This window comes from Cryptomeria japonica, chromosome 8 (genome assembly GCF_030272615.1).
Source record: "Cryptomeria japonica chromosome 8, Sugi_1.0, whole genome shotgun sequence".
In the NCBI taxonomy this organism is placed as follows: Eukaryota; Viridiplantae; Streptophyta; class Pinopsida; order Cupressales; family Cupressaceae; genus Cryptomeria; species Cryptomeria japonica.
In genome coordinates, this window is record NC_081412.1 from 1,424,318 (window position 1) to 1,438,655 (window position 14,338).

Sequence of the window (14,338 nt, forward strand, 5' to 3'; positions counted from 1 at the left end):
AGTACAATAGGAAACAATGATAAGCTTGCATGCCAAGGAGAATTTACATAGAAAACATTTCACTCATCAACTCCAATCCTTAACACATGTATGAAGAAATATTAACATACAAGAATACAAGTTCTGAGATAACCTTTCAGAAAATAATATAAGAGAAGCTACACATACCATCAAAACAAATACAAATTCTTTTGGGAATTGATCCTCCAATTGATATACATCGAGGAATTGATTATTGTGTTTTATCATAGATTGGTAGAATATTGCAACGAGGAAAAATGCAACCAAATCTGCACAAAAGATATAGGCATACAAATCAATTTCCCTCTTTCCTCCTGCAATTACAGATATAATAGGATATGGAAAGCCTGATTTCTCAATAAGACCAGCCTCCTTTGCCCTCTGAAGTTCACATGCCACATCTGCAGCAGGTGTAAGTGACATATACTTTGCACTTTCAGGACAGGTACTTAAAGAAGAAACATTTATTACTTCAAAAACTGCTAGGGCCACATTAGCATCTTCAGAGCTATTTTCAATGCTTTCAACACGAACACGACTTACAAGATGCCTAGCCAAAGGTGAAATTTCCTTGCACCAATTCTTATGATAAATGTCAAGCAGCCTGTTTATAGCGGACTCGATTTTCTCAGGTTGAATCCCATCATGTGGCCAGTCCATTACATTCATTGAAATTTGCACAAAATATGGAGGAGATTCTGAACCATGAATTAGTGAATCCCAGTACCTCCTAAGGCCTCTTCCAGTCATTTTCACAGTATTAATAACTGAATGTAAGATAAAACCCAGCATCTCCTTCAACTGCATTGTTCTATAATTTCTTTTCATAAAAGTCATCCTGTTGCCATGAAACACATTCTCAGTAACCAACATCCATTCACCATCTCGGGCCTTAATTGAACTCTGTATAAGAGTAGAAAAATACACTATAAACAGTGGGAAAATAGTAGTCACAAATGATGAAGTTACATCAGTTGTAGGAAATCCTATTTCCCATCGCAAATGAGAACCAATTTTCAGTCCACAGTGGTTAACACCGATTTGATATGCATACTGAATAAAAATGTTCAGCTCTGTATAGATTAGCATTGCCAGCCAGAAAAAGTGACTTGGACCAGGATTTACAAGGAGAGCATATAAGAATAGAACTGCCAGATAAAACATGGTCAACAAACTAAAATTCCAAAGGAATACAAGGACAAAACAAGCATAGCAGATAGCATCAGTATTGGATTGAATCTTTGACCAGCAGTAGAGAGAAAGTTTTCTAAACCATTCGCTTTTCTCATCAGATTCAACACATTTTTGACTTGTATGCAATGGCAATGTTCCATCAAGAAGTCCTGGATCAAATTCTCTAATGTCATTTACATCACTGGGCAGGTCATTTTGTTTGTCCTCGGCAGAAGACACCTCACTGAAATCTGAATCATTCTGCTCTATGTTGAAAAAGTTTACAATATTTGCTACAGCTTGATTTCCCAATGAGTGCACCTGGGCAACACCATCTCCAATCAGCTGAACAGCAGAAGCCAAAGGATTCTCTTTATGTTCTTTACCCTTTTCTATCTTAATACCTTTGATACTCTCTGATTTTTGAGCTCCATTGACAGGCTCTTCCAGTTCAGTGATCTCAAAAGTGGGAGAATTACTAGACTGCTTTTGAATCTTTTCTTTCGATCCTTCATCCATTCCTCTCCCACCTCTTGAAGTGATAGTTGGGCATGGAAGCTCCTGAAGGTGTGAATTCTTTCGCTTTATCACGCTCCTGAGGTTTCCCACATTATCATCACAAAAGTATGGTAACTGCTCATGCTGTAGCTTGTCAAACATTTGTTGCTTTGTAGATATCCCATTGCATTTCTCTGAATGGTGCTGAATTTTATCCATGGATTCAATCTGCGAGGGTGTGCTTCCTTGATTGTTAATCTGACATGCCAAACAAGGATTGCTATGATTTCGAGCAGAATATGGCTCTGTGAGATGGCTTTGCAAATGAGTCATTTCCACCTTCGTCTTTTCCACTTGCATGCGACGTTTTTGTTTCCGTTCCTCAATTTCACGACTATGCTGCAACTGTGCAGTCTTCCAAGCTGCCTTCTTCTCTTGAGAATGTAACATTGCATCAATTTTCTCTGCCTCAATATAGTTCAACACCTCATCAAATGCTTTCAACTGGAATATAAAAGACTGAAGACTAAGAAGACAAAATATAATAATATCTACCAAAGCTGAACGAGAAGTAATTCGAAAACCATAATCATACTTATAGAGCCCAACAACACCATAAAGAAAACCTGTTATCGAATGTGTTCCATTCTCAACATCTCCGAAGAATGGAGCTTGAAATACAAGGGATAAAACAATGAGTAAAAAATTGTACAAACGTAAGAGCCTGAAAATTCTGTTTTTCTTTTTCATGATTGTATGCCTCATTCGGAAAAATACTAAGGCAAACCCCAAATAGCCAAGATGTAAAATATCATACTCAAGTGTCCCAGTGATCAAAACCAGCATTAGGACTACATCTAATAAATGACGGTAAAAGAACAATCTTAAATGGTCAAACCAGGTCCATTGCCCCTTTGTTTCAAATAAAATTTCTTCCCAAACTGATGTATTAATTCTCTGAGAATGCAGCTGATGATATGAATCAGATAAATAACCAGCAGAGGAGTTTCCACTTGCACGCAATTTCAAGGATGCAATAAAAAATACCATAAAATAAGTTACAAGCATTTGACGGTCATCAACAACAACTCCTGCAATAGAAATTACATATTTAGCATTCCTTGTAAATCATGCTTAAAGAAAATTATACTTCTCAATTTTGCTCAGTTTACATTTATATCTACAAAGTTAAAATCTGTTATAAAAGATGATACGTCATTTTACAGCTTGCATGACAGGTCAGTAATAAGTATCTATTAAAAAATGCAATATTCTTATTTGCAAATTTTGAAAGATAAAGAAATTTACCTAACCAGCATTTTATGCAATAACTATAGTGGAGTTTTGAGCTGTCCCAGCAATTGTGACAGTGCACTTCAGTAGCATCATGATGAGTCCATTGTGGAAAAACATTCCCAAGAGCCAAATATTCAATGATAAGAATGCAGGCAAACAAGAAAACACATACAGGCCACAGCAAATGAACTGCCTTTTTGTTCAATAGAATGCAGAGGCCAAGGACTGCTACATAAAAGAGTGATATTGAATTTAATACAATAAAGCTTGCAAGTAACAATGTAAGCATATTCATCTCCAGGCCAAACAGGTTGAAAAAGTTCTCAACCCAAAATTTTGCATAAAGCTTTACTGTGCATAATTGGGCCTCATACCTCTCCTTTCTCAAGGTAAACAACACTTTCTTATTCCATTTGTGGCTTTCTCTAGAGCTTCCCCAGAAAGAAGAAATTGAATACTCATGAGGGGAATGATCTGATAACCCTGTTTCCAAACCGAGTCCTCCTGATCCTAAACTCACTTGAGTGCCAAACAGAGAGCAAGGTCCATTTCCTGACTTTTTACCCAGTTTATCAGTGTCAAAATCACCATCCAAATGACACTTCTCCTGATATAAAGGCCTAGCCAGTAATGGACTTCTTTCTTGGGCAGCTTCAGCATCTCTCTCTAGTTTTGTTTCATGAGAAATAAACAAATGACATGGTTCTTCACACTCTTCTGTATTAATCAAAGAACTTGGTAACTGTTCAAGCCATCGGAAAACATTATATTGAAGTGTACAGGCTACTATGACAAAAAATTTGCTTCGCAATCCTGATTCAATCCCCCAGAAACCATTTCCAAAGACTTTAAGACCTAGCCATGTTGAAAGGTCTGCTAATTTTTGACCAGGGAACATCTGAGCCTGACTGCCCCACATCTGGAACAAGTATTCAAATGCAATTAGGAATCCTGTATAGCATGTATAAAATTTAGCTGGAAAACGGGAAGTCTTTGGAAACCTGGTTGTAAATAGTAGAGTAATAAGATAAATAAAACCAAACGCACTGACTGGAGAAATACTAGCATAAAAAACTGCAACTGCTAAAACCTTCCCACTATGCCATATAAGAAATCTTTTAACAAATCCAATAATTCCAATATTTGACTGGATGGATTCATCAACATTCCCACAAGGTAGCTCAGCTGAACTTTCCATCCTTTCATATCTGTGTAGCTGCATTACAATCAAAATTAAAAGAGATTCCCAGACATTCTTGATCAATGAAGCTCCAGGTCTGAATCCCATATATGAATAGAGTGGCATCCTTGATGAAAGCCAGGCCTGAAGGTTTGGGAAGTTGCTCAAAACATAGATAAGTACAAAAACCAGAATAGCATAAATCATTAAAGGTAGCCATAGACGCCTCCTTGTCTTCTCCCCAAGTTGACGGCCGATAATCCAGATCAGCAGAAAGAAAAGGTAGCCAAAGGATACATAATTAGGACTCACAAAATATACAGTGGCAAGTATGGTCAAAGATGCAATGTATGTGCCCCATGCACGATATAGTTCTCGAGATCTTTGGCCTAGATAAGAGAGATACTTTGTTATCCAGCTCACTGCAAGAATTACCAGACATGAAATTGTGAGGCTATTCAAAAGAAATAAAAATATTTATCATCCCATTTAACAACACTAAAATTATTTTTTATAAAACCATCCAACTATTTCCTAGTATAACTACCATATATAGCAAAATATAGTTTTGAAACCTCAATAAAAATTATTATGTCATCTTTTCAGAAATAGTAAGGCATATGATTCAAGTAAATCTCGTCTTACCTAGTGGAGTTTTATCCAAATGACTATATCTCAAATCATGTGGAGAATATATGGTCAACAATAAAAATTTGTTGAACCCAACCTTCATAAAGCCAATCCCAAATGGTGGCTGCGGACTCTGCTGTATAATTGTCGCCAATGAAAGTAGCACTTCTAAGCCATGAATTTGAATTGCAGTAAAGCATAAGAGCAGTGCAATGTTAGCAAATTCCCAAACACTTGCATGATTTGATAGACCTGTAATAGAGCATACAAGAAACTTAGTTTTCAACTTGTTACACTTACCCATTACAAATCTGAAAGAAAGAATAGAAAGAAATTATATTAATGTTTACCAGTGACCATAATAGGTCAATGGGGCTCAAAAATACAATTAGAGATAATAGAAAGAGGAAGGTAGAAAGAGGCTCCACAGAAGTTACAAATTAAAGAAAATAGACATGTAAGTTGCATAATCCTATCAAAATTCAAAAGTGAATTCCCACACAGGATTAGTCCAAATATAAACACCTGAAGCTTTCCCTAGACTAGAGTACCTCAATTGCTAACGTGGCTATACAAATTCAACAATATTTTTAGTATTATAGTATTTATTGTTTTGAAGGACATTAGAACTCACATACTTCGTTGGCACTAGCCATGATTCTGAGATTATTTTTTGAAACATCTGCTTGTCCAAAAGCTGTGACATTGGTGTTTCAATTTATTTCATTATGAGGCTCTGCAAGACAGATGGTGGCCAATTTCAGACTCACGTAGCCTGTCCAACTCTGTTAACTGTACCATCAAAGTCAACCAAGTATGCTCTCTCATGCCTACTCTTTTCGATATTTACATCGATGAGTTTAAGGATTTTCTTCAGCAACAAACTTATTTTGATTATGGTTGTACATTACATCAGTGCTAACCTTTATACTATTCTTTGTTGATGATGTAGTCCTTATCTCTCACTTGGCCAACAGTAACACAAACAATTTGATTGCGTAATTTGTTTTCGCAATTTTAGCTAACTTGTGGCAAACCATGGTGAAATAAAGTTCATGGTCTACATCATATTAAGTGCTGCCATATTGAAGTGGTAGTGGCAAACCATGGTAAAATTAAGTGGTGGCCAATTTCAGACTCACATAGCCGCTCCAACTCTGTTAACCGTACCATCAAAGTCAACCAAGTATGCTCTCTCATGCCTACTCTTTTCGATATTTACATTGATGAGTTTAAGGATTTTCTTCAGCAACAAGCTCATTTTGATTATGGTTGTACATTACATCATTGCTAACCTCGATACGATTCTTTGTTGATGATGTAGTCCTTATCTCTCACTTGGCCAACAATTCTACAAATAATTTGATTGCCTTATTTGTTTTTGCAATTTTAGCTAACTTGAGGCAAACCATGGTAAAATAAAGTTCATGGTCTACGTCATATTAAGTGGTGCCATATTGACGTTCCTATATTTCTACAATGGTGAACCTGTAGAAATAACAAGGGCTTATACTTATTCATGTTTCAGTATGATGTTTAATTATCAATCACATTATTGTAAGTGGCATATCTCATTTTATTCCAAGAAAACCAATGTTTTTAAATAAATTTTCAGCATATCCTTGCAAGCTTCTTCAATGCAATTTCAATCTACAATTCTATATGGGACTGATATTTGGGATCCTATTACATGAGCTTGATTTTAGGCTTGTCTATAATGGATCCAAACCATAGTCCCCGAAGGATGCCTCCCCACAGTCTAACAACATATCTTGGATGTTTGGGTCGTCTCCAGGGCATTGGGACAAAGTAGAAAATGTCACTACCATGTTTATTTTATCGTTATTTTGTTAAAAATATATGGTGACATCCCTCTTATGCCCTAGTGCTCTTGGGATATACAAGGGGCATCATAATGTCCCTCAACATGATGCCCCTCAACCATACCAAGGACGTTAACCAGTCCCCAATGTCATATCCTTCAAAAACAAAAAGCCCTGCAAGCATCAAATTAATACAAAATCATATTCTCCTCTTAAATGGCCTTTAAAAGTAACTTATTGCCACCAATTTTGGCAGCATTTTGAATCTCATAAGCACCAAAATCATGAGCCCAATGATTAACACAGACTTACACAGGATAAACTATTCGTTTATCAGGTTTGATAATGGAGGCAAATTCTGTTCAAATGAATTCACTCAATTCGGTCCTAATTGAATTAAATGTCAATTCACAACACTCTATACTCCACAGCAAAATGGAATGGTCAAGAGCAGGAACCATACAATTACAAAGATGGCTTGGTGTATGTTGGTGAATAGGAGTGTTCCCAATAAGCTTTGAGCAATGAAAGGAGAAGACCCCAGAGTAAGCTTGGTTTGGGAAAAAGCCAAAGGTAAGTCATCCGAAGGTTTTTGGTTCTACTGCATATGTCTAGATAATAGATGCAAAGAGAACCAAATGTGGCTCAAAGAGTCAAAAGTTGATGCTTATAGGGTATAGTGACAATCATAAAGCCTACGAGATAATTGATGTTGATACTGATCACTTGGCATTCAGTAGGGATCTTGTGATCGATGAAAGAGACTCATAGGGAGACGTCTTGGAGGGAAGTGTGTGAAGTGCAGGAGAAGGGATTAAATTTAAAAAACATTCATCGTATTTTTCCTGGGAAGTATGCAAACTGAACAGCCATCGTATTTATTGAAGAAAACGTCATGAAAATAATTGATTGAAATATATCGTGGTGTTGAAGAGGCAACTTTAGTGAGCAGAAATGAAAAATCACTATTATAATTTAATGTGTGCTAGCATTGAATGTAGAGGGAGTGGAATTGATGGATGCAGTTAAATTTTTTTAAAGTGCCGTGTGGACATAGTTGTGATATGGTATTGTTGTCTTTTGGAGTGTGAATAGTCGATTGCAGACATTGTGTTCTTTCTTGTGATGGTTTGCTGTGAGTGTACAATTGTTGTAGCTGCCGAACCAAAAAGGATGATTTCTGTGCTCCATATGTTTCATCCTGATTGCTGGTAGATTTTCCTTGAGAAGGAGATTCTATTTCAGAACAGGTTATCTTTCAGAGTTGGTGCTCTTTGAATCGGGTTGGTGCCTGATTAGTGGAGTGGATGCTTCACTGTTACTGCTCTTCATGTTGAGTTGGTGCTCAAATTTTTAATAGAACCTTTTTACCGTGGTTTTTTACCTGAAAGGGTTTTCCATGAGAAAATCTTGTTGTTGACTTGGTGGTCAGCATCTCCTTCGGGGTTCACCACATGGCTTAATCACCTCCAGTAGATCTAGATAAGTTTGGCGTTTGTAGTGGGTGTTGATAGCTTGAGCTTTTGACGCAACGGCAAACATACCTACAATTGGTATTAGAGCCCTGGGTCACAGGTTCAAATCCCGGGAGGTCTCCTTCATTCCGTCGGTGCGGAACCCTTAGTCGATGTTGAGGGGGAGATTGTTGACTTGGTGGTCAGCACCTCCTTCGGGGCTCGTGACATGGCTTAACTACCTCCCGTGGATCTGGGTATGTCTAGCATTTATAGCAAGTGTTGATAGCTCGAGCTTTTGGCGCGACGACAAACATACCTACACGTGTGTCATCCTTCTAATGGTTGTTCATGTGTATGATTTAATTTATTGTTGTCTTTCAAAGTTAAGATTTGTAGAATATTGATTCACCCCCCGCCCCCCTCTCAATATTCTTTGTGTTGTCTTCAGTGTGCAAGTTGTCAATTTCTCAAAGTGAAAGACTTCTCCAAGAAATGTGGAGTTCTCCTAGAATGTCACATTTGCACACGGATGGTTCTACTTCTATTATACTCCTCTTGGCTCTTGGAACTCTCTACCACTAGAATACTTTCCCAATAATGTTGGTGCTCTCCAAGAAAATTGATGGTTTTCAAAGATGTTCAAATGGACCAAAAAAAGGATAGTGCAACAATTCCAACTAATTAAAACATTTTGGAAACATAGAAATTTCAAACATATCTCAATATCCTTTTACTAAAACCCCATTGCAACTCTAGAACTAAATTATAGTAGGCATTTTCAAGAAATTGCAAAACTTCAAACTTCCAATACAAGTACGAGAATGGATTCACAGGTACGGGAATTTTTTCCTTGGGTATGGATACGGGTACATCCATATATATATTATTAAATAGTATTATAATATTAATATTATAATACTATTATTATATATATAATAATATTAATATATATATAATAATGTGTTATATATGAATTTTTAAAAAATTAAAATAAATATATAACCTAAGCGAATACCCAAAATTGCAGCCAAACCGACACAAATACTAGATATTTTTAACAAAAGCAAATACCCACAGTCAAACGGACACAGAGAAGACAGATGGATGTAGGAAAAAGAACATGTTTTTAAAGGTTTTGGGGACTCTGCCGAATCTAGAAAGATTCCAAGCTGAACCAGTCCCGGAGCTGGACTCCTAAGGAACCTAGCCCCAGTTCTAGCCTCAAGTTGTCAAACTTAGTAACTCAACAAAATGCTGAACCAAATTGCAACGTCCTGTAATGTCCCCTTCTCAGTTCTAGACTGTGTCAACGTGGCTAAAATTGTATTGCTACAACTCTATCTGGCCAATGCAAAATAGAATGTTCTCTATGAGTATCCTATCCTCTCTTGTGTAAGGAATCCCCAATGCTGTTTTAGTTGATCAAAGGGGACGACCTCAAGATTCCAAATGTCAGTTCACGACTGCGGGATAGCTCAATGGTTGATGTGTTTTGTTGGGAGCACAAGGGGCCTTACGTTCGCAACAAGCTGGTCTACATCTGATTCTCAAATTGGGAAATAAAAGCAAAGGAGAAGGGTTTAGAAGACCTAAAATTAACAAGACTGGTGTGTGAGTAGACGGATCCAACATAACCAATCCCAACTTGGCCAGAATAACTCACAACCTCACAAGAATAGTGCAATCTTCAAGGGGACTTAGAAGATTTTCAGACTGCAGGTGTGTCGATGTATGCAGCTAGGTCGGAGCCCTTCTAGGGCTGAACTAGCTCGCCTAGCGTGCATGTGGCCCTGCCGGCCTTAGAAGACATTAATAGTCGGGCCCTAATTGGGCGTCATATGTAACTTGTGGCATATCTAACTTGTGATTAAGTTAAATGTAACTTGCAACTAAGGGAGACTCATATGTAACTTGTAATATATAGGTCTAACCCTATCCTTGGCGCCAAAAGTATATGGCCGACTTGAGGTCCATTAGGAGGTATTGATTCATATATATGCAAGGTCATGAATTGAATAACATGAAGGACATGTAGTGTGCTCGGGGGTGACGATAAGAGCTTATCATCTATGGTTGGGAAGGCAACAGATCTGATGTTTGCCTGCAGTTAACGAGCACTACAATAAAATCAACATGGTATCAGAGCCGGTTCCTTCTATAGAACCTAACCGTTTGAAGGTAGATCCTGTGCTTTTGTGAGGGATCTGAAAACGGAGTTTCATAGTTTGGATTATGTGTATATTTGGCACGCTTTCTGTGGTTACTGGGGCAGTGTGCGCCCTGGGAGTACAAAATCGCCATCTGAAAATTTTGACCCCAAGGCTTTCACCAAGGTTGGAAACTACCATGGAAGATCTGGCTGTTGATAAGATTGTTAACAATGGCGTGGGCCTCGTTCCGCCGGAGCGTGCTGCGGAACTTTATGATGCATTGCACTCATATTTGTCCTAGGCGGCAATCGATGGTGTGAAGGTCGACATTATTCATATTTTGGAGTTGCTAAGCGAGGGCCTTGGCTGACGGGTGGAACTGGCTAAGGCTTATTTTAATGGGCTAAGCGAGTCCATGAGGAAGTACTTCAAGGGAAATGGAGTGATTGCTAGTATGGAGCAGTGCAACGACTTTGTGTATCTGGGCACTGAGCAAATCACCCTCAGCCGTGTTGGACGAATCAGAGATTGCATTCAAGGAAGGAAGATAGCTTGCACTTCTTCACAAAGGAAGAATCAACATTCAGGGGAAGTCTGACATATCATCAGAAGTAACCTTGGACGAAGAGGTCAGAAGAATGATTTCAGCTTTAGAGGGAGCTTGAGGAAGCCTAACATTTCAGCTTCAGAGGGAGCTTGACATTTCAGCTTCAGAGAGAGCCTGACATTTCAGCTTTAATGGGAGCCACGTCATCATAAAAAATTTGTTAATGAGTTCTTCTCTGTGAGGGAGAAGTTCGAGGTGCAATCCCTTGTTAATGAGTTCTTCTCTGTGAGGGAGAAGTTCAAGGTGCAATCCCTTGTTAATGAATTCTTCTTTGTGAGGGAAAAGTTCAAGGTGCAATCCCTTGTTCATGCATTCTTCTCTGCGAGAGAAGTTTGAGGTGAAAGCCCTCGTTCCACCCTCTGCAAGTAGGTATGGTGGATCCACCCTTTGCGAGTAGGCATGGTGGAGATGAATTCTTCTCTCGGAGAAGTCTGAGGTTAGAGCCCTCGTTCCACCCTCTGCGAGTAGGCATGGTGGTAATGCACCCTTCTCTGGGAGAAGGTTGAGGTGAAAGCCCTCTTCCACCCTCTGCGAGTAGGTATGGTGGGTACCATGGAAGAAATTCCATGATGTGCTTGTTCACCCTCTGGAAGCAGCTATGGTAAACATCATCCATGGGAGTAGCCATGGTGGTTGTATTCACTTACATTTTTCATGGGAGCAACCATGTATCTCGGATCTTGAGAAGGTCTCCTCCCTAGCTAAGAGGGAGTGTTGATGTATGTAGCCAGGTCGGAGCCCTTCTAGGGCCGACCTAGCTTGCCTAGCGTGCATGTGGCCCTGTCAGCCTTAGAAGACATTAATAGTCGGGCCCTAATTGGGCGTCATATGTAACTTGTGGCATATGTAACTTGATTAAGTTAAATGTAACTTGCAACTAAGGGAGACGCATATGTAACTTGTAATATATAGGTCTAACCCTATCCTTGGCGCCAAAAGTATATGGCCAACTTGAGGTCCATTAGGAGGTATTGATTCATATATATGCAAGGTAATCAATTGAATAACATGAAGGACATGTAGTGTGCTCGGGGGTGACGATAAGAGCTTATTGTCTATGGTTGGGAAGGCAACAGATCTGATGTTTGCCTGCAGTTAACGAGCACTACAATAAAATCAACAAGGTGCATACCCAAACACCCAATTCTAGCACAGCTCAAACGGACCCTTGCAATTGAACTAAACACAATTTTAAAGGCTCTAACTAACCATAAAAAGGGATACACAATCAGTATATCCCCAATGGTATGAACCTGAATCCAACAAATACCTACACACCAAAAGGATCTATCTAAAGTTGCTGAAGGAAACCATGCAAACAGAATAAAACCAAGATGATAAATACCAAATCAATGTCCATATATTGATTTCACCTGCTATTACAACAAAATTTGCAGCAATTCTACTCTATTACTAAAATCTAACCTTCTACAAAAACTCTAACTATCTAACTCTAAAAAATCTAAGTAGAATCTAACAATCTAACCCTTTACAAAGAGAAGCATCTTTGCCTTTTATAGATTTTACAAATTGAACCAAAGGCCAGGATTGACTATATCCAACAGTCCTGATCTGCCTTCTAGAACTTCGTAGCTTTAACCCATGCCCATTCAATCCTCAGTTATCCTCCCAACCACTTTCTCAACTGCCTACAACTATTTGGCTTTAATTTGGTCAATCAAGTAGTTGAACATAACTAATCTGTGTCCCTTCGTTTTAAAATATCTTGAACGGGACCCACAGGCAGTTCCTTTACAATAAAGCATTTTAGTTTCTAAAAACTGATTTTCTTGAATATCTTATAGCTGTGCATTTCTAAGAATGCATAGACTTCTGGCACCCTGCGTGTTCTTTGTCCTCAATCTAGTTGGTGGACTTTCACTTGTCGTTCGGTGGTGGCACATTTCTCCATACTTTGTCTTTTGATCCTGCACTCTGCATCCTCGCTTTCGGCTTTAATCGCGATCTGGTCCTTGATTTGCGCTTCACGTTGATGCCCTAGCTCTTCCCGATGTTATCCTGCAAACAATGAATTCCACTTTTAATAATCATTTTGAAAAATTAAATAAATTAATTTAACAATCATATTAAATTTTAAGCGATGTCGAGCTTCTTCGTTTTTGAACGCCTAATCCTTTGACATGAAATCGGCTATAGTGGTCAAAATGTGTGATTTTCACCTTGTTTCTATTTCTCACAAAATTGATTAAACTGCCGAATTTCCTTTGCCCCCTAATTTCAGCCAATTTTGGCAAATTGTGCCACTTTAGTCTATTTTATTATTTCGGCTAAATGAGCCGATTAATGCGACTTTACCTTGCCTTTCACTTTCGGAAGAAAATCGGCCATTTTACAAGCTTTGCACGATTTCAACTTGCAAAACTCGGGTTACTTGGAAGAATTAGGCAACTTTGAATTCTTCATCATTTTCGGCTAAATGAAGTCCTTTGGGCAAAATTGAAAACCTTTTCGCATTTTCGGCTCTTGAGCTTGTTTTGCGAGTTCGAATGATTTTCGGACTAATAGGCTCTCGATAGCTCGACTTTGAACTTATATGCTATTCAGCCAAAATGATGATGTTGCAGGAATTTTAGACTTCTACTTCATTTTCGGCCTACTAGGCGACTTTGCAAACTTGGTCTTTAATTTTCGACCAAAATGAGTGAAAATGCGAACTTAGACTCGTTGTTTTCCAGCCTTTGAAGTGAAATTGCAAACTTAGACTCCTACTGCCTTTGAAGGCTTGATGACAGACGCGATGGCAAAATGAATTCGCCCTATGACTTCGAGCTTCCAGATGAATTTGCGAGAATACTCATTTTGACATTTTCGGCCTATGGGGTCCTTTTGCGAAGTTGGACTTGAACATTTTTTATTTTAAAATGCCCTTTCAAAACTTTGGGCGAATGGAGAGTTCTGTACGATTTTTGATATACTCGGGATTTCGTTCCTTTTCCCTAACTCAAATGAAATCGCGCGACTTTATTTTTTGATTATTTTTGGCTAAAATGGAGGTTTTTGCACGATTTTAACCTCTGTGACTTTGTCTAAGCTTTCAGCCATTTTGGAGGTTCTGTGTGATTTCCGGTCCTTAAATAATTTTTCGGCATCTAAAGTCTTCTTGCGAGTTGTCATCTTTGCTCCATTTTCGGCCTGTATGGTCATTTTGCACGATTTTAACTTAGCTATAGGTTTTTCGGGCTAAGGACTCATTTTGTGCAAACACTGACTTGCCTTTTCGGCTCAAGAAAACTAATCGCGTGAATGTGAACAATTAGTCATTTTCGGCTTACAAGCCGATTTTGGGAGCTTTAACTGTTTTGTCTTTTCGGCCCAAAAGCTTACTTTGCGAGTTTTACTTTTTCGTTATGACTCTCGGGTCTTTGGATGAAAACCTGGGATTTCTCCCTGAGTGATTTTCAAGTTATTGCCATCATTTGCAGAGGCGCGACTTTAAACTGGAATGCAGGGGCGACGAAAGAGTTTAAAGAACTTTATTTGCA

At 38.5% G+C, this 14,338-nt stretch overlaps 1 protein-coding gene across 2 annotated transcripts in view; it reads right to left on the reverse strand.

The window, feature by feature from the left end:
• Window positions 1–14,338, reverse strand: part of LOC131028861 (piezo-type mechanosensitive ion channel homolog) — a 293,857-nt gene that overhangs the window by 94,119 nt on the left and 185,400 nt on the right. For both annotated transcript variants that reach the window (XM_057959226.2, XM_057959227.2), the window contains 3 exons: window positions 4,814–5,050; window positions 3,001–4,590; window positions 169–2,783 (listed from right to left, as the gene is read on the reverse strand). In XM_057959226.2, the coding sequence (XP_057815209.2) occupies window positions 169–2,783; window positions 3,001–4,590; window positions 4,814–5,050 (4,442 nt within the window). The remainder of the gene's footprint in view (window positions 1–168; window positions 2,784–3,000; window positions 4,591–4,813; window positions 5,051–14,338) is intronic.